The sequence below is a fragment of the Anomaloglossus baeobatrachus genome, chromosome 11, assembly GCF_048569485.1.
Source record: "Anomaloglossus baeobatrachus isolate aAnoBae1 chromosome 11, aAnoBae1.hap1, whole genome shotgun sequence".
NCBI classification, from domain to species: domain Eukaryota; kingdom Metazoa; phylum Chordata; class Amphibia; order Anura; family Aromobatidae; genus Anomaloglossus; species Anomaloglossus baeobatrachus.
This window is the reverse complement of record NC_134363.1, coordinates 30,549,528-30,574,824: the sequence shown is the minus strand read 5'-3', so window position 1 is coordinate 30,574,824 and position 25,297 is coordinate 30,549,528. Positions and strand designations below refer to the sequence as shown.

Sequence of the window (25,297 nt, the reverse complement as noted above, 5' to 3'; positions counted from 1 at the left end):
GAGCCTCTGTACAACACAGAAGTAATGTCACCCAAGTCTTGTTCCTGTTATCCCCCATACAAATACGACATCAAGCTCCTCAGTAAAATCAAGTTTATTTTTGCAATATGGACGGACTCCTTCCGTACCGTTATCGAGGGCTTTGACTTCCTAGGGGGGCGGAACTATCTACAGAGAACACGGTCACTCTGAGGAACCACCAATGTGAGTCTTTGCCCATGTGACCCTTGCAAACTAATCAGTGTAAAATAATTGTTGCCCCCGATATCAACACTCCTCAGAGCTGAAGAAGACTCCACACAGCGCATTTTGACAATATTAAGGTAAAAAGTTGATTAATTATCCGCGTCCCCCCGCTGCAAATAATCTCCGTGGTTATTACAGTCTTATATTCATCATGGAGGTGAAATCTCTTGATGGTCTCTTGTTCACAGACGCTGGCGGAAGAACATCCATGATATACATCCGATGAGGAAACTGTTGCTGTTGGAGAGAAAGAAAAATAATCAACTTACGATTTGCACAGTTGTGTCTACATGAACTTCGTTTTTAGCAATGGCAACCTCTCTAAGGGCGTTAAGAAGACCCTTTCCAATGCAAAACTCCCCCATAAAAACTTTCTTTAACACTAGAAGTCCCAGAAATTGCGATCTCCCCCCTGAAGTCCCGAAAGAGGGTCAAATGACCCTTAGGGGTATTTTGCACATTGCGACATCGCTACTGCGATATCGTCGGGTTCAAATCGAAAGTGACGCACATCCGGCGCCTGTAACAACGTCGCAACGTGTAAAGCCAAAAAATGCGCCGATAAACGATCGCAAAAGCATCGAAAATCGGTGATCTGTGTAGCGTCGGACATTTTCAGAATGTCGCACCAATAGGAGATACGATATTATTCCTCATTCCTGCGGCAGCGCACATCGCTGTGTGTGAAGCTGCAGGAGCGAGGAACATCTCCTTACCTGCCTCCACCGGCTATGCGGAAGGAAGGAGGTGGGCGGGATGTTTACGTCCCGCTCATCTCCGCCCCTTTGCTTCTATTGGCCGGCTGCCGTGTGACGTCGCTGTGACGCTGCACGACCCGCCCCCTTAGGAAGGAGGCGGGTCACCGGCCAGAGCGACGTCGCAGGGCAGGTAAGTGCATGTGACGCTGCCGTAGTGATAATGTTCGCTACGGCAGCTATCACAAGATATCGCATGTGCGACGGGGGCGGGTACTATCGCGCTCGGCATCGCTAGCTGATGCTAGCGATGTCGCAACGTGCAAAGTACCCCTTAGTCCAAAATGACCTAACTAACTAGAAACTAAATGGCTAAACTCAGTGGAAAACAACAACCTCCTGTGGTGCGACAGTAATAGCCTTAATTACAGAACAAAAGACGGCGATTATAGGATGTTAGCTAAAATCCTTCAGGTCATTCGACCCGTTTCTGGGTTCCAAAGGTAGAAATGTTAAATGACCCCTCTCTGGGACTTCTAGTGTTAATATTATACTTCTAGTCTGAGATATGAACACTTGAAGTTGAAGGCTCCAATTTTGTGGCTGCCCTACTGAAAGAGTCTGATGACAACAGTGTCAAGTGTTTGGTTACCATTGAGATAGAATCCTTGTGAACATCATCTCCACCACAATCATTTATTTCCCGGTATATACATAACTCCACGCCTGACTGAAATCACCAGAGGCTGTGATGTCATGAGAATGATTCAGTAGTGCGGCCTCAGGTTTACAGCCTACATGTTCAATCAATTGTATCTCCTTGATGGAGTAAGATATGGCAAAATGGTTTTCACATTTTCATTGTATACCAAAAGGATTTATTTGTCACCTTTTGATACTAGTTCAATTCCATGATATCTAGACTCTGTTATGAAGTGTCACGCGGTGACTATCGGAATTCTACCAGGTACACGGCAACCCCCGGCAAGCATCGCAACACACAGGATACACGATACAACAGTAGGTCCTGGCACTAGGGAAAGGGGAGCAGGGTCACCTCCTAAACTCCCCTGAGACTGATCTTTGCACTCCTTAAAATCCCTATACGGGACCTGTCACCCTGTCGCTGATCCCGTGCCTATCCCTATCTTTCCCTGGACTCAGCCCTGTATAGTGCGCAGGAACGCTAGTCCCACACTAGATTAAAGACACAGAGAGGATTAGACAGACAGGCATAAAATAAACAGCAATCATACAACCCACTACAAAGAACAAGAGCTAATGATCAGGAACGGACCAGAGGGGTAAAACCAAAAAGGACAAAGGAAGGGAAAACCTCAACACAGCTTTCACACAGCAAATGTTCTCTGAATGGCTTCCTGGTCCTCAGCTCACAACCTAAGCAGAAACTATCACCAACGATTACCTGAGCTAGGAGGGAAATCATTTTAGTAGAGCTAATTAGCAATAGAGAACAGCTGGCTATAGCTTTCATTCAGAGTTCATGAGCCCAGAGGATCTACTTAATCCTAGCAAAGCTGGATAAAGGAGAATCTGCACAGCCAGCAGTATTAACCTGAGCAAGTGTGTATGAAGCCCTGCTCTGTGATCTCCTGGCCCCAGAAATAGGAGGGACCACTCTCCATCGTGGTACCCTTGTGACATGGAGGCTTTATCAGTGCTGAGAGGCTGGCAGGTTAATGTTTTCTGCCTAATTCCAAAATTTGAGGTGCTCCTTGTTCTATTGCAGAGGTCCCCAAGCTTTCTGAACTTGAGAGCTATATTAATTTCTGAAAAAGGGTCGTGAGCCACATCCAGCACCTGTGGCCTCATAGTAGTGGCGCCTAGAGCCACCATTACCATTATAATAAAAGCCAAAGCTTCTCCAAAGAAATCATACAGTAGTGGTATACCAAAATCTAGGGATTCCTACCTTACCACCATTTAGATTTGCTCTTCTATGTTGGGGCTACTCACAAAAGTCACCATGTGGAGACCTGCTCTTCATAGCTGTTTGCTAGCCCTGATGCTTATGCACCAAGCTGGAATCAACCATGAGCCACACAACAAGGGTTTGAGAGCCACGTGTGGCTCCCAAGCCACAGTTTGGAGACCCCTGATCTATTGGATGTCTGAGATATCTTTTTTCCAAAAACTGAACCAATAAGACATATCTGGGCATCTGAATACATGGTGCTGCCTGTAGAGAACTCACCATCGGTCAACGTAGTGGAATAGTGAATGCAGTGCGTTTCGTCTCCAGTGCACAGGATTATATCGGTCTCGCGACAATTTGAGTTATTTGCAGGAAAGCAGTCAGGACACGTCTTGCCGTTGCTTCTTCTTTTTTTCAGTGGCCCTGTAATACATTGTGGAGGGCAAGTATATTAGAAGGCATCTATTAGTATAACGAAATGCTCAAGATGGGCTTTGTCTGGTATTTCATATCACGTCTAGGTGAATGGTTGCAATACCAGAAATTTCACAATTTTCCAAGAGTGGCAATGTTTTTTGCAAAAAAAGCTCCTTTTTTCTAAGACTTGACTAGTCTGACCTTGAATATACCGTAGATAGCAACGCTATTTTTCGTTTATCGAGATGCCATTGTCAACTATAAATTATGTGTTATTTGTTACCACCGGCTTCGGTTCCAGTTGGGGGGAGAGAATAGAGTCTTTCGGGATTCATACTGTCATGATAGATGCATACTATCCTGTTCCCGGTAGAAGTGTCCATAAATACTCATCCCTCGATCTACATATTGAGTCTTCCCTTGCTACCAAGTGCAGCACCGGCGGGTGGGTACTTCCGCACTACTAATATTGGAGAAGGAAGATCGGACCCAGCACCAATTCCAAAAATATGTTAAAAATCAAACTTCTTTATTAAAAATTTTTTCTTATATGAAGACCATAGTGGGGAGTATGAAACATAGCACTTCCGCACTACTGACTAGTCATCTGCCGATGGTTCCCCTAATTCTTTACCCAGTAATTTATGGATGGAAATGGAAAAATAGGACAAACTAGGTCATACTTTTCAAGATTGTAACACAGATGGGGCACAGAAACAGGAGTTTAGGGATTTTTTATAATATAAAAGCACCTTTAAGTCACCATGAGACTCATCTAGAAATTTGGTGAAATCTCTCTAGAAGAGTCTTCGCTTGAAAAGACCACCTAGATCTAAATCGGATATTGCACCGACCAATTTTTATTTTCCATATCTTCTATATATACAGTTAGGTCCAGAAATATTTGGACAGTGACACAAGTTTTGTTATTTTAGCTGTTTACAAAAACATGTTCAGAAATACAATTATATATATAATATGGGCTGAAAGTGCACACTCCCAGCTGCAATATGAGAGTTTTCACATCCAAATCGGAGAAAGGGTTTAGGAATCATAGCTCTGTAATGCATAGCCTTCTCTTTTTCAAGGGACCAAAAGTAATTGGACAAGGGACTCTAAGGGCTGCAATTAACTCTGAAGGCGTCTCCCTCGTTAACCTGTAATCAATGAAGTAGTTAATAGGTCTGGGGTTGATTACAGGTGTGTGGTTTTGCATTTGGAAGCTGTTACTGTGACCAGACAACATGCGGTCTAAGGAACTCTCAATTGAGGTGAAGCAGAACATCCTGAGGCTGAAAAAAAAGAAAAAATCCATCAGAGAGATAGCAGACATGCTTGGAGTAGCAAAATCAACAGTCGGGTACATTCTGAGAAAAAAGGAATTGACTGGTGAGCTTGGGAACTCAAAAAGGCCTGGGCCTCCACGGATGACAACAGTGGTGGATCATCGCCGCATACTTTCTTTGGTGAAGAAGAACCCGTTCACAACATCAACTGAAGTCCAGAACACTCTCAGTGAAGTAGGTGTATCTGTCTCTAAGTCAACAGTAAAGAGAAGACTCCATGAAAGTAAATACAAAGGGTTCACATCTAGATGCAAACCATTCATCAATTCCAAAAATAGACAGGCCAGAGTTAAATTTGCTGAAAAACACCTCATGAAGCCAGCTCAGTTCTGGAAACGTATTCTATGGACAGATGAGACCAAGATCAACCTGTACCAGAATGATGGGAAGAAAAAAGTTTGGAGAAGAAAGGGAACGGCACATGATCCAAGGCACACCACATCCTCTGTAAAACATGGTGGAGGCAACGTGATGGCATGGGCATGCATGGCTTTCAATGGCACTGGGTCACTTGTGTTTATTGATGACATAACAGCAGACAAGAGTAGCCGGATGAATTCTGAAGTGTACCGGGATATACTTTCAGCCCAGATTCAGCCAAATGCCGCAAAGTTGATCGAACGGCGCTTCATAGTACAGATGGACAATGACCCCAAGCATACAGCCAAAGCTACCCAGGAGTTCATGAGTGCAAAAAAGTGGAACATTCTGCAATGGCCAAGTCAATCACCAGATCTTAACCCAATTGAGCATGCATTTCACTTTCTCAAATCCAGACTTAAGACGGAAAGACCCACAAACAAGCAAGACCTGAAGGCTGCGGCTGTAAAGGCCTGGCAAAGCATTAAGAAGGAGGAAACCCAGCGTTTGGTGATGTCCATGGGTTCCAGACTTAAGGCAGTGATTGCCTCCAAAGGATTCACAACAAAATATTGAAAATAAAAATATTTGTCCAATTACTTTTGACCTCCTAAAATGTGGAGTGTTTGTAAAGAAATGTGACAATTCCTACAATTTCTATCAGATATTTTTGTTCAAACCTTCAAATTAAACGTTACAATCTGCACTTGAATTCTGTTGTAGAGATTTCATTTCAAATCCAATGTGGTGGCATGCAGAGCCCAACTCGCGAAAATTGTGTCACTGTCCAAATATTTCTGGACCTAACTGTATATCGAGAGGACCACACTTTTAGGAGATCATATTTTGGGTGGTCCTCTCCAGACCCTGCCCTGTACTTTCTTATTATTATAGAAGTAGAGATGAAGAGTTCTTCTTACACTGGGGCTCTGGGGAACTGCACATGTCCATATCACAGCAAGACGTTTTGATTGACAAAGTCTTATCTCTGCTGGTGATGATGCCAGAAAATTGACATTCTGGAGATTTTCCACACCGCCTCCTTATTTGCATCGTTAGTCTTCGGCTTTGTTCTGTTAGAAAGATGAAAAATCAAAGTTTGAAAATAAAAGACATCTGTGATACGTTGTAACTCTATGGCTTTACTTAACTGCTGGTTCTCCTTACGGAATGGACCAGGAAAAGCAATAATTAGTGGTAAGGGTTTAGACAGTCGGGAGAGGAGAAAGTTGGATGAGGAGATTTAAAAAGATCTGGTCATTAGTGTCCAGTGTTTGTTCTTATTTGATCCCTTCTTTAACTTTGAGTATACTTCTTTTTTCTTTTTGTAAATCCGCCATACGGTTCCAGAGATATGGGCTTTTTAATGGTCTATTCCAAGAGGGTGGAGCTCTCAGGATCCTCTGGGGCGTGTCTTTGGATTGTTATACCTTATTACACTGTAAGTACTGCCCCCTTGGAACCATAAAAAATAGCACTGAATAAAAAGTCCCATATCTTCCATACTGTATGGTATATTTTAAAAAAGTAAAAAGCAGAATACTCAGAAGAGCATTGGGAATAAGATGTCAGTAAAAACTGGACACATTTGGACTGGTAACAGGTCCTCTTAAAATCATTGGAGGAGAGCTGGGCCCTCTCTTACCTGTGACACAGAGGAAAAGTCACCTACTCACCCCCCATATTTTTTCGTTTAAGTCTCAAATTATGGTTGAAACTTAGAGTTAGTATGTTATAAATCTGATGGTTGATGTCACAGATTGGTGAGGTTTTTGATGCTTTGCCCAGCTTGCTACAAGTTGTTAACTTTATGCATGGGAGCAGAAGAACTGGGGAGGCTGGAAGGGAATGTTAAGGGATGAAAGGGATTTTTTGACCAATGAAGATATATACAGTAAAGAATAAATAATATTTCATAATATCAAAGATAAAAGGTATCCACACAGTAAGGGGCTGGAGCAACCTCAGAGAGATAATTCAGAGAGCAGCAAAAGGGTTTCCAAATACTGTGAAAGGAAGATAGATTGTGATAGGATATAGCTGCCAACTCTTCCAGTCTGTAAATTGGACTGCTTTAATTAGTAAGTCAGTCTACTTTAATTATTGTTTTTCAGTTCCAATGGGGAGGGATGTATTACAGATACAGGAGGTAAGTCTTGAGACTAGAGATGAGCAAACCTAAGGTTCGGTGTTCGTGCCAAACAAATACCTTACAAAAAACAGAGTTTGGGTTCAGAGTTCAGGTGCTTTACATATGCAAACCACTAAAGCGAACATAAGCCCAGTGCAAGCCACTTGCAGTGTTTGATCATCATGGGACCTCTTCTGGATTATGTCAGACCAGCAGGGCTGTTTTTGGGGTTAATAAAGTGGGGAATGAGGGTTTTTTTGTATTTTATTTCAAACAATTTTTTTTGTTTGTTGTTGTTTGTGTTTATTTACTTTCACTTACAGATTAGTAATGGGGGATCTCATAGACACCTCCCATTACTAATCTAGGGCTTAGTGGCAGCTGTAAGCTATATAAGTTATATTACCCTGATTGCCACTACACCAGAGCAATCAGGAAGAACCAAGTAAAGTGCTGGCATCTAATGGATGTGACAATTCTGGGCAGCTGCAGGTTGCTAATTTTAGGTTTGTGGGGGCCCAATAATCATGGGTCTCCCCAGCCTGAGAATACAAGCCCCCAGCTGTTGGGCTTTATAATGGCTGGGTATCAAAATTGAAGAGAACCGAAGGCTGTTTTTTAAAATGATTTATTTATTTCTTTTTTTAAAAAAAGTCACGTGATTCCTTTTTATTTGATACGCAGCCAATATACGTGCATGGCTGGGGGCTGCAGACTGTACCCATATGCTTTATCTGTGCTGGGTATTATAATATGGGAAGAATCGATATCAAATAATTGTACTTATTTTTTCTGTGCGCTATAGACCCGCAGACAGTGACTTTGATTGGTTGCAGGCAGACGCTGTCACACAGACTTGGGGTGCTTCACTGCAACTAATCACAGACATTGGTGAGTGGGGAAAGCATGAGCTTAATGCACAGCCCCTGAAGTGAATGGGTGGCTGTGGGAGCAGTTTCAGCAATGCCGGAGCCTTGCTAAGTATGAAGCACTTAGGTACGTTTGAAACCGCGCGGATCTGGACTATTATAGTCCAGGTCCGCCCATCACTAGTAGTCAATGATTTGCATGGCCAGCATGTAATGCTGAATTTTTCTTCCAATGATTGCTTCAATGACAATTTGCGGATTGCCTTTGTTTCCTCAGCTGGTGGCCATTTCAGCTTCTTATTAAAAAAGGGTCCTTTATTACCTCATCTCTGTGCTATGGGCCATCATGCAACAAAAAGGTTCTATGTTTTTCATAAAAAGACTGACTTTAATGGTTTGTGTCAAATCAGAAATATATGGCCTTAGGCGGGCTTTACACGCTGTGACATCGCTAGCATCGGCTAGCAATGTCCAGCGTGATAGTACCCGCCCCTGTCGTATATGCGATATATGGTGTTTGCTGCCGTAGCAAACATTATCGCTTCGGCATCGTCACACGCACATACCTGCTCGGCAACGTCGCTGTGACCGCCGAACAATCCCTCCTTCAAGGGGGAGGGGCGTTTGGCATCATAGCGACGTCACCGTGACATCACCAAACGGCCACCCAATAGCAGCAGAGGGGCAGAGATGAGCGGGACGTAACATCCCGCCCACCTCCTTCCTTCTGCATTGCCGTTGGGACGCAGGTAAGGAGATGTTTGTCGCTCCTGCGGATTTACACACAGCGATGTGTGACGCTGCAGGAACGGCAAACAACATTATATCTGCAGCTGGAGCGACATTATGAAAATGAAAGATGTGACACAAATCAGCGATTTTTGTCACTTTTGCGCTCGTTCATCGTCGCACTTAGGATTTACACATTGCGATGTCGCTACCGGCGCCGGATGTGCATCACTAACGACATGACCCCGATGATATATCAGTAGCGATGTTGCAGCGTGTAAAGCGGGTGGCGCCCCTATATGCATACTGGCTGTGTTGGGTATTGCACCTCCGTCAATCTAAAATAGACTCCTATTTTATGTAATAGTAACATCTAGGTGAGTGATTAAGACAAACCATCTATGATCCTTCTACTTTCGGAAAGACAAACATCTTCATCTGGTTCACACAACACCCGCTGTTTTGAACAGGAGGCGGCAGTCTGATCATAGCAAACGTGGCACCACAAAAAGTTACCTGTGGGACAATGAAAAAAAGTCAAATTGTTTCAGCTTGGTCTGTAATGTCAGATCCACACAGATTACTGAAGACTCAAGCGGTGGGGGATGAAGGAGTTGATTCCGTAGAAGGCAGTGACTTGGCCATTCTTGTATGTATATGGGGTGATTGCTTTGGATAATCCCATTTTAATAGAAGGTTTCACCAAACCAAGAGGGGTGTTATTTATTTTATGGGGGTTATCCATGCATTGTCTGGTCCATCAGAGCAAGATGACATCTGAAGCCCGCCATACACTTTATATAGGTGTCTGATGATCAATGATTTGGCCACTGGTTCTGTCACGATTCTCCTTTGGCTCTGTTCCTTGTAGAGCCATTGGGTTTTGTCTATTGTTTAGTTGTTTATATTCCCCGCGTCCTTGCCGGTGGACGGGGCATGTTTGGTGCCTTGTTCTGGTAATCACCTTGCTTTATCTTTGGGCTGTTTCCACTGGAACCTCAAAAGTGATAGTTCCTGCTCTGCAGTATGTGCTCTTCTGGTTCCCGTGAGTTTGTTTTGATCCTCGTCCTTCTACCCCGACTCCTCTACCTGTCCACCGCTCCGTCCATCCTGTCTGTTCTCCCTGACTTCCTGACCCTCCGCTTGTCTTGCTCCCTCAATCCCGCTTCCCTCCTTTTGTACTGATGTTCCCCTTCGACTTCTGAACTTGGCCTGCTCTCTCACTGCAGTTCTGCTCCCCATCTGTATCTGACGTTACCTCCCGGTTACCAACCTTAGGCTTCCATATGACTTCGGCTCCTCTTCTTCCTTTGCACTGACGTGACTTCCTGGCTCTGACTCTCAGCATGTACCACCATTCAGCTACCTCTCCGTCTAGATACTGGTGATATCTAGTGGGCAGTTGGTGCATTACACCTAAGAGCTCTACATCTCCCCTGTGTACCTACGCCTCTTGGTGGTAGCATTAAAGGTTCAGTCAACAGTTCTCTCGCTCAACTTTTCCATACACAAAATCCCTCATTCTTAATGAAAGATCCTCAGCCAGACATATCAGGGAGGACAAAAAGATCAATGCTTCGAAAAATGATCCTTTTGTCCCCCAACAATCATCTGTCCAGTACACAATAGACTGACGTCTTAACCCATCGGTATCAGCAAGTTTTACCGACGTTAAGGGGTCCAGTCTGTGGCTATCCAAGTCACGTAAGGTGGGATCCGAGGCTTTTTATATTAAGGGGTGATTATATAAAATTTCCAAAAATTTAACCAAAAATTATCACAAAAAAACTAATAATAATTAAAAAGCTATTGTCCCCAATTATGGGTCGTTGACTTTATCTTACCGGGCTGTAACCCCTCGATTGGCCTTGTTTCAGTGACTGTAATTGTTGAATAAAAGCTTAATAAGTTTATTATAATTCCTTTTTCTTGAAAAACATTTTTGGTGCCACAGCCATAGGAGTGAAGGTTAATTGCTAAAAAGGAATAATAAACAGAAAAAGTCAAATGATTGACACAGTACAGAGGTCACCATTTAGAGATAATTATTCAATACAGAAAAAAAACAATTCCTACAATTTTGTGTTTACAATTCCTCTACGGAACACTGTCTCCATGGTAACAGACTACAAACAAATCCTGTGTAGTCGTATTTTAAATATTTGGAACATTATTTTTTGTAAGTGTTTTTAACATGTAAATATTTATACAATGGGCCAATTATTATTTTATTTTTTTTTATTTTTCCATGACATTACTTTGGAACACTGTTTCATTTAAGAAGACACATTGGGTTTCTTCTCCCGTACACAACATTGTTCTATTTGGGGTGCAGAGTTTGCTTCTGGAGGATTTGCAGGCAGGACAGGCGACACCATTCTTCTTTAAATCCACTTTCGGCACTGCAGAAATTGACATAAAAAATAAATAAAAAATACATCAACGTAATAGAAAATTCTAGATCACCATCCGTTTTTACGCAGAATTAACTGGATAGATGTGTCCTCCTTACAGAAAGAGGCTCAAGGAAAAAACGTCTTTCAGACATTGGAGACAATCATACACGTGTCAAACCGAAATATTTTGGGGGGATAATTTTTTTTATATCTTTTTTTTACAAAAATGTATGGACTTGGGACTAAAAAATATTTTTGCAATTGGGCTTTATTAAAAATCTTGCCCCATTTGCCTTTTGCAGACTCTTTGTTGCATTGTGTATCGACGAGTGCAAACTGAGCTAACAGAGAATCCGTCAGCCTGTTTAAAGCAAAGCAGTGCAATTTTTTTTTAAGGAAAACTAATCACAAAAATAAAGTTTTATCTTGAAATATATATATTTAACAAAAAAAATAAAAATTAAAAAAATAGTCCTCAAAACTGGATAACTTCTTTAAGGATACCAAATGTTCTTTTGAGAAGGAACTAAGTGGGGTACAGAGTCTTGCATTTGTCTGTAATTTTTCCTTTTATTTATCTCACTGTTTGGGACCTCAGGGATTCAGGGGTTTGGGGAGTAATTTTTTCCCTTTTTCATTCTCTATCTGTCATGAGTGTGTTGTGTCCTTTGCTTAAATCTTGTATTGGAGTGGATTTAAATTCTTTTGATGCTGAAAGGGTTAAGGACTTTTTCCCTGCTAGCCGAGATTACTCTTAGCTTTAATCACAGCTGCAGAATTTTGTCTTCATACCCTTCCATTATATTTATCCACTCCTGGCTTTACTCCATGCCGGTGATAGATTCTCTATACTGAGCACATTGAAGGAGCTCTTCTCTGAATTGCTGTGGTGTCATTTTAGTTGCAGCTGAAGAAACCAACCATGGAGTACTTTTTTGTTGGCTCTTTCCCCATCTGTTTGTATTTCCTTCCTTGTGTTGTTTTATTATAGTAGTGGGACTAGTGTCCCACTGGCCAACACCCTAGTCAGAGTAAGTTCAGGGTTAGCAAAAGCCAAGGTGCGTGATGGCGCAAAGGGGAAGGACCTGACTAGGAGCAATAAGGAGTGCAGGGATCAGCAACAAATAAGTGTGAGAGGGTGACCACTCTCCTCTCTCCCTATTGCCAGTGCCTTTCTATACTTCTTCCCTGGTTTTCCTTCTGTGCACATCGGGTGTTCCCTTGCCCCGCCATGACACTATCTATCCCTCAACCCTCCCTTTACAATTCCCCTACAAAGTTCCCCATTATGTATGGTAGGAACATAAACTCACAAAGTAGCAAAAACAACCCAAAGTGACCAACTCACACAGGACTTTTTCAAGACAAAAGGGGCTACTATAGCAGACATATACTTGGCCGACCAATGTCCTGCATGGACTTATGCGACTTCATCTCTTTGCATGCAAACACAGTATATTTGGAATTGGGGAAAACTGTCTATGGTATGGTAGCCTGAACCATGATCGCATAGTTTTACATTTTTTCTCCCCTTTCCAGGTCAACCATATCTTGCCCCTCACTTTTTCCTATTTTCCAACATCCATGTTTAAAAATATTGTAAAAATGTTCCATAAAAATAATTTTAAAGATCAAATTAATAGGTAAAAATAAAGAGTCAGAAGACCAAAACTAATCATCAGGAAATTATAGAATTAAGTCTTTTCCCCAGATGCTGGGGAATAAAAAGAGATTTGTGTACAGAGCCTTATTTCTATGTATACTTAATAGTGTATTATCTAATCTGTAAGAAGTGTAAGAAAATGTATAATCTTTAATTAAATCTCCCAAAAATTGAAATTAAATAGCTCTGTAGATTTTGTCAATATCTACACAGTAAAGCAAAAAAATTGTGCGTACTATATATTGTCTTATCTAATCTTTATGAAGTGTAAGAAAATGTATAATCTTTTATTACATTTCCCAAAAATTGAAATAAAATGGCTCTGCTAATTTTGTCAAAATCTACACAGTAAAGCAAAAAAATAGTGAGTACTATATACTGTCTTATCTAATCTTTATGAAGTGCAAGAAAATGTATAATCTTTTATTAAATCTCCCAAAAATTGAAATTAAATGGCTCTGCTGATTTTGTCAATCTACACAGTAAAGCAAAAAAAATTGTGTGTACTATATATTGTCTTATCTAATCTTTAAGAAGTGTAAGAAAATGTATAATCTTTTATTAAATCTCCCAAAAATTGAAACAAAATGGCTCTGCTGATTTTGTCAAAATCTACACAGTAAAGCAAAAAATTTGTGTGTACTATATAGTGTCTTATCTAATCTGTAAGGAGTGTAAGAAAACATTTCCTCTTTTATTAAATCTTCCAAAAATTGAAATGAAATGGCTCTGCTGATTTTGTCAAAATCTCCACAGTAAAGCAAAAAACTTGTGTGTACTATATAGTGTCTTATCAAATCTTTAAGTAGTGTAAGAAAATGTATCCTCTTTTTTAAATCTCCCAAAAATTGAAATTAAATAGCTCTGTTGATTTTTTCAAAATCTACACAGTAAAGCAAAAAATTTGTGTGTATACTATATAGCGTCTTACCTAATCTTTAAAAAGTGTAAGAAAATGTATAATCTTTTATTAAATCTCCCAAAAATTGAAATGAAATGGCTCTGTTGATCTTGTCAAAATGTACACAGTAAATCAAAAGACTTGTGTGTACTATATAGTGTCTTATTAAATCTTTAACTAGTGTAAGAAAATGTATCTTCTTTTTTAAATCTCCCAAAAATTGCAATGAAATGGCTCTGCTGATTTTGCCAAAATCTACACAGTAAAGCAAAAAAAAAAAAAATGAGCTGCAGAAAACAAACGGTAAGTCCAAAAGGTGTGGTTCTTTGGCCACAATAAAACTGTAATATTTTAGTTTTTTTTATTTAACCACAGTCACATAAAAAACCCAAAAAATATTAATAAGGAAGGTTTTTAATCTTCGACTTCCTTCATCACCAGACTAAGGGGCATAAATGGGAAAACAAAAGGTTTATATTTTACAATATTTTTTATGGAGCTATTTCTTTATATGCTGCACATTTTATATATACAGTTAGGTCCAGAAATCTTTGGACAGTGACACAATTTTCGCGAGTTGGGCTCTGCATGCCACCACATTGGATTTGAAATGAAACCTCTACAACAGAATTCAAGTGCAGATTGTAACGTTTAATTTGAAGGTTTGAACAAAAATATCTAATAGAAATTGTAGGAATTGTACACATTTCTTTACAAACACTCCACATTTTAGGAGGTCAAAAGTAATTGGACAAATAAACCAAACTCAAACAAAATATTTTTATTTTCAATATTTTGTTGCGAATCCTTTGGAGGCAATCACTGCCTTAAGTCTGGAACCCATGGACATCACCAAACGCTGGGTTTCCTCCTTCTTAATGCTTTGCCAGGCCTTTACAGCCGCAGCCTTCAGGTCTTGCTTGTTTGTGGGTCTTTCCGTCTTAAGTTTGGATTTGAGCAAGTGAAATGCATGCTCAATTGGGTTAAGATCTGGTGATTGACTTGGCCATTGCAGAATGTTCCACTTTTTTGCACTCATGAACTCCTGGGTAGCTTTGGCTGTATGCTTGGGGTCATTGTCCATCTGTACTATGAAGCGCCGTCCGATCAACTTTGCGGCATTTGGCTGAATCTGGGCTGAAAGTATATCCCGGTACACTTCAGAATTCATCCGGCTACTCTTGTCTGCTGTTATGTCATCAATAAACACAAGTGACCCAGTGCCATTGAAAGCCATGCATGCCCATGCCATCACGTTGCCTCCACCATGTTTTACAGAAGATGTGGTGTGCCTTGGATCATGTGCCGTTCCCTTCCTTCTCCAAACTTTTTTCTTCCCATCATTCTGGTACAGGTTGATCTTGGTCTCATCTGTCCATAGAATACTTTTCCAGAACTGAGCTGGCTTCATGAGGTGTTTTTCAGCAAATTTAACTCTGGCCTGTCTATTTTTGGAATTGATGAATGGTTTGCATCTAGATGTGAACCCTTTGTATTTACTTTCATGGAGTCTTCTCTTTACTGTTGACTTAGAGACAGATACACCTACTTCACTGAAAGTGTTCTGGACTTCAGTTAATGTTGTGAACGGGTTCTTCTTCACCAAAGAAAGTATGCGGCGATCATCCACCACTGTTGTCATCCGTGGACGCCCAGGCCTTTTTGAGTTCCCAAGCTCACCAGTCAATTCCTTTTTTCTCAGAATGTACCCGACTGTTGATTTTGCTACTCCAAGCATGTCTGCTATCTCTCTGATGGATTTTTTCTTTTTTTTCAGCCTCAGGATGTTCTGCTTCACCTCAATTGAGAGTTCCTTAGACCGCATGTTGTCTGGTCACAGCAACAGCTTCCAAATACAAAACCACACACCTGTAATCAACCCCAGACCTTTTAACTACTTCATTGATTACAGGTTAACGAGGGAGACGCCTTCAGAGTTAACTGCAGCCCTTAGAGTCCCTTGTCCAATTACTTTTGGTCCCTTTAAAAAGAGGAGGCTATGCATTACAGAGCTATGATTCCTAAACCCTTTCTCCGATTTGGATGTGAAAACTCTCATATTGCAGCTGGGAGTGTGCACTTTCAGCCCATATTATATATATAATTGTATTTCTGAACATGTTTTTGTAAACAGCTAAAATAACAAAACTTGTGTCACTGTACAAATATTTCTGGACCTAACTGTATATATATATATATATATATATCTATATATATAATTGCCTTATTCTGTCTGTCTGTCTGTCTGTCTGTCTGTCTATCTGTCTGTCTGTCTGTCTGTCATGCTCTGAAATTGTGTCCTTACGGTGACACAAAGCTGATTGGCCGCTGGGCTCGCCATGGCCCCGCCCCCCCACACGGATTGGCCTCTCGCCCCGGCTCTCTGCAGGCCCCGCCCCCCTCACGCAATGCACGCTCGCTGTGGCCCAACTGACACGGAGCCCCGATTCCCAGGTGAGTACACACACATCAGATCACACTCACTCTCACACACACCTCACACATCACATCCACACATCACAACATGCTGGGATATCGCTTGCTTCTACACCGGCTCCGTCAGGATCCCAGCAGCGCCACACATAACCTTGCGATGCTGGGATCTTAAAGGAGGCCGTGAAAGCTGGTAACCATTATACACATCGGGTAACTAAGGTCCCTTAGTTACCCGATGTGTATCATAGTTACCAGTGTACACCGGCTCACACTCACTCTCACACACACCTCACACACACATCACATCGCATCCACACATCAAGGTCCTGCAGCGGCGGAACATACATAACATAACAGCACACACAAATCAGATCACACTCACACACACCTCACACATCACATCGCATCCAAATACTCACAACATCCTGGGATATCGCTTGCTTCTCGGCGGCGATATTGTGCTGTGAGCTTCCAGGACCTGACGGAGGATCACATGGCCAGAAGCATGTGATATCCCCGGATGTTGTGAGTATCAGCGCGTATGTGCAATATCGTCAGTGTCTGTGTGTGTGAGTGGATGCGATCGGGTGTGTGTGAGTGGATGCGATCGGTTGTGTGGGTGAGTGGATGCGATCGGGTGTGGGTGAGTGGATGCGATCGGGTGTGGGTGAGTGTCGGCAGAGGAGCACGGCGTGCTGGAGGAGGCTGGGAGCAGAGAGGCTGATCTTGGGGAAGGCTGGGAGGGGGAGGCTGATGCTGAGGGAGGCTGGAAGGAGAGAGGCTGAGCAAACGTGCTCCATCCGCCATACTGCGCACTCCCCATCGTGCTGCATCCCCCATGCTGCGCACTCCCAAACGTGGTCCATCCGCCATGCTGCGCACTCCCAAACGTGGTCCATCCGCCATGCTGCGCACTCCCAAACGTGGTCCATCCGCCATGCTGCGCACTCCCAAACGTGCTCCATCCGCCATACTGCGCACTCCCAAACGTGCTCCATCCGCCATACTGCGCACTCCCCATCGTGCACCATCCGGCATGCTGCGCACTCCCAAGCGGATGGAGCATGATGGGGGGTGCGCAGCATGGCGGATGGAGCACGTTTGGGAGTGCGCAGCATGGCGGATGGAGCACGTTTGGGAGTGCGCAGCATGACGGATGGAGCACGTTTGGGAGTGCGCAGCATGACGGATGGAGCACGTTTGGGAGTGCGCAGCATGCCGGATGGTGCACGATGGGGAGTGCGCAGTATGGCGGATGGAGCACGTTTGGGAGTGCGCAGTATGGCGGATGGAGCACGTTTGGGAGTGCGCAGCATGGCGGATGGAGCACGTTTGGGAGTGCGCAGCATGGCGGATGGACCACGTTTGGGAGTGCGCAGCATGGCGGATGGAGCACGTTTGGGAGTGCGCAGCATGGCGGATGGAGCACGTTTGGGAGTGCGCAGCATGGCGGATGGAGCACGTTTGGGAGTGCGCAGCATGGCGGATGGAGCACGTTTGGGAGTGCGCAGCATGCCGGATGGTGCACGATGGGGAGTGCGCAGTATGGCGGATGGAGCACGTTTGGGAGTGCGCAGCATGGCGGATGGAGCACGTTTGGGAGTGCGCAGCATGGCGGATGGACCACGTTTGGGAGTGCGCAGCATGGCGGATGGAGCACGTTTGGGAGTGCGCAGCATGGCGGATGGAGCACGTTTGGGAGTGCGCAGCATGGCGGGTGGAGCACGTTTGGGAGTGCGCAGCATGGCGGATGGAGCATGATAGGGGGTGCGCAGCATGGCGGATGGAGCACGTTTGGGAGTGTGCAGCATGGCGGATAGAGCACGATGGGGAGTGCGCAGCATGGCGGATGGAGCACGTTTGGGAGTGCGCAGCATGGGGGATGCAGCACGATGGGGAGTGCGCAGTATGGCGGATGGAGCACGTTTGGGAGTGCGCAGCATGGTGGATGGACCACGTTTGGGAGTGCGCAGCATGGCGGATGGAGCACGTTTGGGAGTGCGCAGCATGGGGGATGCAGCACGATGGGGGGTGCGCAGCATGGGGGATGGAGCACGATGGGAGGTGCACACCTCCCCCCAACACACACACACACGCGCACTGCACAACACACACACACTAGGAATCACAAACAACGCCCTACACAGACACCCACACACACAGACAACGCTGCACACACAAATATATGCACATACTGCACAACACACACATTGCTCAAAACATACCTCCCCCCAAAACACACCACACCCACAAACCGCACAACACACACACACACACAACGCTACAGACACAGCGCTCCACAAACAACGCAACACACGCAACACACATACAACACCGCTCTCACCCCCCGCGACACTCAGAACATGTACAGCGCCCTACACAAACACTTGGTAACTACACACAACAACATATATATATATATATATATATATATATATATATATATATATAACAAAAATCATACATGAACTACACAATACATAAATTCTAGAAACCCGATGCGTAGAATCGGGCCACCTTCTAGTATATATATATATGTATATTAGCTGTACTACCCGGCTTCGCCCAGGTTAATAACTGTTATTAACAAAATAGAATGTATTAACATTCCCGGAATAGAATGTATAAATAGAATGTATTAACGCCCGGGATAGTAACTGTCTCTCTGTTTCTCTTGCATTCTCTGTCTGTTTCCCCCTCTGTATATATCTCTCTGTCTCTCTCTCTATCTCTTTGTCTGTCTGTCTCTTTCCCTGTCTGTCTCTGACTGTCTCTTTCTCCGTCTGTCTCAATCTCTTTCCCTGTCTGTCTATCTATCTCTTTCCCTGTCTGTCTATATATCTGTCACTTTCCCTGTCTGTCTCTTTCCGTCTGTCTCTTTCCCTCTCTTTCCCTGTCTGTCTCTTTTCCTCTGTTTCTCTGTCTGTCTCTTTCCCTCTGTCTCTTTCCCTCTGTCTCATTCCCTGCGTCTGTCTCTTTGTCTGCCTCTTTACATGTCTTTGTCTGTCTCTTACCCTGTCTGTCTCTTTCCCTCTCTTTCCCTGTCTGTCTGTTTCCCTGTGTCTGTCTCTGTCTCTTTGTCTGTGTCTGTCTCTTTACCTGTCTGTGTCTGTCTTTCTCTTAACCTGTCTCTCTCTTTCCCTCTCTTTCCCTGTCTGTCTCTTTCCCTGTCAGTCTGTCTCTTTGTGTCTGTCTCTGTCTCTTACCCTGTCTATGTCTGTTTCTTACCCTGTCTGTGTCTGCCTCTTTCCCTGCCTGTGTCTGTCTCTTTCCCTGGCTGCATTGTGACATGCCAACATTCCATATAAGGGCATGGCTGCGCATTCTTCTGAAGTTCTGGCTGCACTGTGGCTCCCAGCTCCATTCGCTTTACTGGAGGCAGGTTTTTTTGGTGAATAACTGTAAAGCGCGGGGTTAAAATTCCCCCTCATACCATAGCCTATGACGCTCTCGGGGCCCAGAAGTGTGAGTGTGCAAAATTTTGTGGCTGTAGCTGCGACGGTGCAGATGCCAATCCCGGACATACACACATACATACATACATACACACACACAAACACACACACACACACACACATTCAGCTTTATATATTATATATATATATATATATATATATATATATATATATATTTCACAGATTATATCCCTTTATCATTTTTAGATACCTACATACAGGCAGCGTCGGCAGGCAGGAGTCTGTGCTGCAGCAGGTGGTGCTGTACCTTATATAGTTACTGACGGTCGTGATACTTTCATTCATGTCACATTGAGAAGATTTACTGCAGTTGCGTAGATACCGAAACCCATTCAGTTTATTGTCACCTGATGGAACCAAATATAAGACAATAAATGGTTTTGCAGTGGAAAACTCATACTTGAGCCTAGATGTCCCTCAAGTTTTCCTTCTTGAGCAAATTGATGGATATTATTTTATTACATTTACGGGACAATTAAAAACTCTGCTGAAAAGTCTTGAATAAGGGGTTTTAGTAGCCTGGACTCCTAAAAGAGAGATGAGACACCAATAATGTATACCCAGGTGACAGCAAAAACCAAAACCGGAATGCCTATCAAAAGTGCAAGGCAAATGTCCAAGATAAAACCTTGGACATCTAAAATATAATAGATAGTATTAATATAAAGATAACACAATATCATAACAAAGCAGACAAAAAGTACGAGAAACACCTTGATAAAAATATACATCCTGCATTTTTAGTTTCTACCACAAGATGGCAATGTAGAACAACTTGTGATAATAACATGCCATCTTGTGGTAGAAAGTGAAATTGCAGAGTGTATTTTTGTTATCCAGGTATTATCCCATCCCATTTGTCTGTATTCTTATAAACTTGGGTGTCATGATTTATGCATGGCTCTACCATCCCTGAGCTGGTGCATGTATCCCGCCTCCGGGGTTTAGGTCCCCTGGGAGTGGCCTGTTCATTCTGGCCTCATCATGGGAGTTGTGCTGCCATATCTTGGTGCTGCTACCTCCAGGACACCGCCAGTAATATTTCCGGCTCTTCTGTATGCACTGTTACTCAGAGATGTTTTCTGTTTCTTGTCCTGCTACCCGGTACTGTTCATCCTGATCTCCATTCCCCTTGCCCTACATAACCTCCATCTCTCCTGCATGACTTGACTTGAGCTCCGTTCCCCCGACCTGACTTGACCTCCGTTTCCCCGACCTGTCCTGACCTCCGTCCCTCCTGCCTGTCCTGACCTCCGTCCCTCCTTCCCAACCGGTCCTCTGTTCCACCCTGTCCTCCTGACTCCGGTCCTGTTCTGTGTCCTCCACTCCCTCCCCTGTGCTTACTTGCTCTCCCGGTATCTGACCTCGGCTCTGTTCTTTGACTTTGGCTTGTTTTCTCCTCGGTACAGACGTAACATCCCGGCGAAGACCCTGACTGATCGACTACCCCTGCTCTTGTGTTAGTGACCTCTAGTGGGCTTCTAGCTAACTGCACTCAGGAGTTCTCTTTCTACCTGAGTCTCAGCGCTCTCCTAACGGTAGCTTGGGTTGTCTCTATATTATTTTTTTTTTAGAAGTATTAATAAAGTTGAGGTTTTATCTTGGATATTTGCCTTACATTTCTTTCTCCTGAAAAAGTCCATAATCCTGCCGAAATCTGTCTGAAACCTCACAGAAAACATCAATTTTTTAGTGTTCTCCATTAGAAAGGTGGGAATGAGGCATACAGAGACAGAGGCATACAGTGACAGAGGCATACAGTAAGGCCCAGAAATATATGTACAAGGACAGTAGTTTCCCCTCCACATTTATTAGGGGTACCCACTTCTCTGTTGCATGACGTAAAATACCAGTAAGCAGACATCATCTTCCGATGGACAATTTGCTTCTTTCCCGAGTTTTTCATTAAACTCTTCTTGGAAATCTGAATGGTGATATAAGACGCACCTCAAACAACAGGCTAAGGAAGAAACAAAGACAGAGGAGTCAGTTAATGGAAATGTACTTGTTTCTGTCCAGGTTGGGGTGAGGACAGGAGCGATATATGGGCCCCTTGTTCACCAATATTTTACCATGGGGTCATTTTTTAATGTCCTGGCTTCGAGTTTTTGAGGCTTTCAAAAACAACAAGTTTTTCATGCAGAAACTTCTTCAGTGAACTCTCTTTTTTGGGGAGAGTTTTTTGAGGATTATTTCTTTTCGTAAAGAAGTTTGAGTTGTGGAAAACGTTTTTGTTCTTGAAGGATTCTTTGCAACTTTGACTGAGTCTTTTTGATGAGCAGAAATTGTGCAGAAACTACAAGTTTTTGAGGAGTTTTGAGATTAGGAGGAACATATAGAGCAGGGGTGAGGAACCTTTTTTGTGCCAAGGGCCATTTGGAATTTTCTATCAACCCTCGAGGGCGGCACAAAGTTATCAATGTGAAAATGGGTGGACCAGTCGAAGCGTACACAGATGCGAAACGGCCGTCGTCCCTTTGAGGAGCCAGCACCCAGCTCCTGCCCTGCCTTTTATGCCACACCGTATGAAATAAAGAAGTTTCACTTGGCTTTAAGGATTGTGCAGTCCCCTTCTTCTTTATATTACAAGAACATTCTCTGGACGTCTTAATTCCTGCAGGACGGGCACTCCCCAGCCGTGAAAGTTTTTGTGCCCAGGTCTTATTCCACCCGATTGTGTGACCCCCGCAAGGTAAAACCCAGTGGTGCAGGGCTACATCTTTATTTATTTATGCTCAATGTAAAAATGACCCTGCTATAATTGGTCAAACAATTAATTAACTCATCCTCTGTGGTGGCTGGAGCTGCTTCTCTGTGGTGCGGCTGTGATGTTCGGTGATACTAATTATGTTGCTTCTCACAACTGCTTTTCCAGGTTTGACTCGGTCTGGAGCGCTGTCAACTCTTTGTGGTGATAAGATTGGTAAATCATATACATCACATAACAGACGCAGGGACTGCTGTACATACATCACAGGAGACACATACATCACTGGAGGGGCTGGGGGCATACTCATCACGGGAAACATTCGGGGAATATACATGACAGGAGAGGTTGGGGCATATACATCACAAGAGGGACTGGGGCACAGACATCACTAAGAGGCACAAACATGGCTGTGGGGTACAGACAGCACTGGGGGCACAGACATCACTGGGGGCACAGACATCACCCGGGGAGCAGACATGACTAGGGGGACACAGACAGCACTGGGAGCACAGACATCACTAGGGGGACACAGACATCACTAGGGGGACACAGACATCAGTAGGCAGCCACATACAGTACATCACTAGGGGGACAGACACCACTAGGGGGGCACATACATCACTTGGGGGCACAGACATCACTAGAGGGGCACAGACATCACTAGAGGGGCACAAACATCACTATGGGGGCATATACATCACTGGGAAGCACAGCCATCACTAGGGGGACACAGGCATCACTAGGGGGACACAGACATCACTAGGCAGCCATATACAGTACGTCACTAGGGGGACAAACACCACTAGGGGGGTACATAGATCACTTGGGGGCACAGACATCACTAGAGGGGCACAGACATCACTAGAGGGGCACAGACATCACTAGGGGGGCATATACATCACTGGGGGGCACAGCCATCACTAGGGGCACAGGCATCACTAGAGGGCACAGATATCACTAGAGGGCACAGACATCACTAGGGGGGACACGGGCATCACTAGTGGAGCACACAGCACTGGGGGTGGTACACAGCATTGGAGGGAACACAATGGATCACTGTCATGAAGGGGATACAATATCAGGGAGATGTCATATCCACATGATGGCCAGATCTGAGATTTACAGCAACGTGGCATTCAATGACCCTTGGGTGCCCATAATTCTGTCTCCAGTTCACCAGCCCTATATATATATACATTTTGACAAGTGTCATGATGGTGGGATGCATGGTAGTGATTTACACACACCACTCTCCACTGGTTCTAACTAGTGATGAGCGGGCACTACCATGCTCGGGTGCTCAGTACTCGTAACTAGTGATGAGCGGACACTACCATGCTCGGGTGCTCAGTACTCGTAACTAGTGATGAGCGAGCACTGCCATGTTCAGGCGCTCGGAATTTGTAAGTAGTGAAGACTGGACACTACCATGCTCGGGTCCTCGGTACTCGTAACGAGCATTTGGGCACTCGAGTACCCATGTATAATGGAAGTCAATGGGGAACTCAAGCATTTTCTAGAAGATCTTATGAGTCCCCTTGACTTCCATTATACTCAGATGCTTGAGCGTCCAACTGATCATTACGAGTACCGAGCACCTGAGCATGGTAGTGCCCGCTCATCACTAGTTACAAGTACCGAGCACCTGAGCATGGTAGTGCCGGCTCATCACTGGTTACCAGTACTGAGCACCCAAGCATGGTAGTGCCCACTCATCACTAGTTACGAGTACTGGGCACCCGAGCATGGTAGTGCCCGCTCATTACTAGTTACGAGTACTGAGCACCCGAGCATGGTAGTGCCCGCTCATTACTAGTTACGAGTACTGTGCACCCGAGCATGGTAGTGCCCGCTCATCACTAGTTACGAGTACTGAGCACCCGAGCATGGTAGTGCCCGCTCATCACTAGTTACAAGTACCGAGCACCTGAGCATGGTAGTGCCGGCTCATCACTGGTTACCAGTACTGAGCACTCGAGCATGGTAGTGCCCACTCATCACTAGTTACGAGTACTGGGCACCCGAGCATGGTAGTGCCCGCTCATTACTAGTTACGAGTACTGAGCACCCGAGCATGGTAGTGCCCGCTCATTACTAGTTACGAGTACTGTGCACCCGAGCATGGTAGTGCCCGCTCATCACTAGTTACGAGTACTGAGCACCTGAGCATGGTAGTGCCCGCTCATTACTAGTTACCAGTACTGAGCACCTGAGCATGGTAGTGCCCGCTCATCATTACTTACGAATACCGAGCACCTGAGCATGGTAGTGCCCGCTCATCACTAGTTACCAATACTGAGCACCCGAGCATGGTAGTGCCCGCTCATCACTAGTTCCAACCTCATTAGACCTGTGCAATCTTGTACTGTGTATGTATGAATTTAAATATATTTTATAGATAAATCTCGCTCACCTGCCGACATCAGAAGAGCGACGACGGATGCTTCCACAACAAGACCCCTCATAGCGAGCTCACAGCCTTCTCACCAGATTCTCTGCAGTGAATGCTTCTCTGACATCTGCTGCCGCTCCCTATAGAGCAGATAAGGAGAGATCTTGGTACAAATTTTCTCTGGAGAAATAGAGTTTCTGTTAATCCTCAGAGTGTAGAAGATAAAATATGCAATAACAATGATCAAATCGCGCAGCGTGCAGATCTCACCAAGCTGAATGTGTCCTTTAATGTTTGGATTCCAAAACTTTGTGCTTTGGAATAAGAATTCATAATAATGTTTTATGCAAAAGAACATTTTAAAGGGGTTGCATGAAATTAGAAAAAAATTAGCTAAGTTTCATCAAACAGATGTCCACAGGTTCCATCTGGAATTGTAACTCCATTGAAATGAGTAAAGGTTAGTTGTGACGCCCTGGCAAAACCAGGTAGTCACACAGTATAGGCCTCCGCATAACACCATCCCACACAGGGTTAAATCAGCCGACAAAATCCTAGTCACCCCCTCAGGGAAGGACAGACACACCAGTGGGC

At 44.0% G+C, this 25,297-nt stretch overlaps 1 protein-coding gene across 1 annotated transcript in view; it reads right to left on the bottom strand.

The window, feature by feature from the left end:
* LOC142255770 (uncharacterized) overlaps positions 1 to 24,823 on the bottom strand; it is a 33,809-nt gene extending 8,986 nt beyond the window's left edge. The window contains exons 1-8 of the mRNA XM_075327218.1: positions 24,725 to 24,823; positions 21,427 to 21,561; positions 19,796 to 19,948; positions 10,988 to 11,131; positions 10,574 to 10,705; positions 9,126 to 9,245; positions 5,921 to 6,073; positions 3,157 to 3,300 (exon numbers count right to left, since the gene is read on the bottom strand). Coding sequence (XP_075183333.1) covers positions 3,157 to 3,300; positions 5,921 to 6,073; positions 9,126 to 9,245; positions 10,574 to 10,705; positions 10,988 to 11,131; positions 19,796 to 19,948; positions 21,427 to 21,561; positions 24,725 to 24,776 — 1,033 coding nt within the window. The 5' untranslated portion in view covers positions 24,777 to 24,823. The remainder of the gene's footprint in view (positions 1 to 3,156; positions 3,301 to 5,920; positions 6,074 to 9,125; positions 9,246 to 10,573; positions 10,706 to 10,987; positions 11,132 to 19,795; positions 19,949 to 21,426; positions 21,562 to 24,724) is intronic.
* Between the last annotated feature and the right edge of the window lie 474 nt (positions 24,824 to 25,297).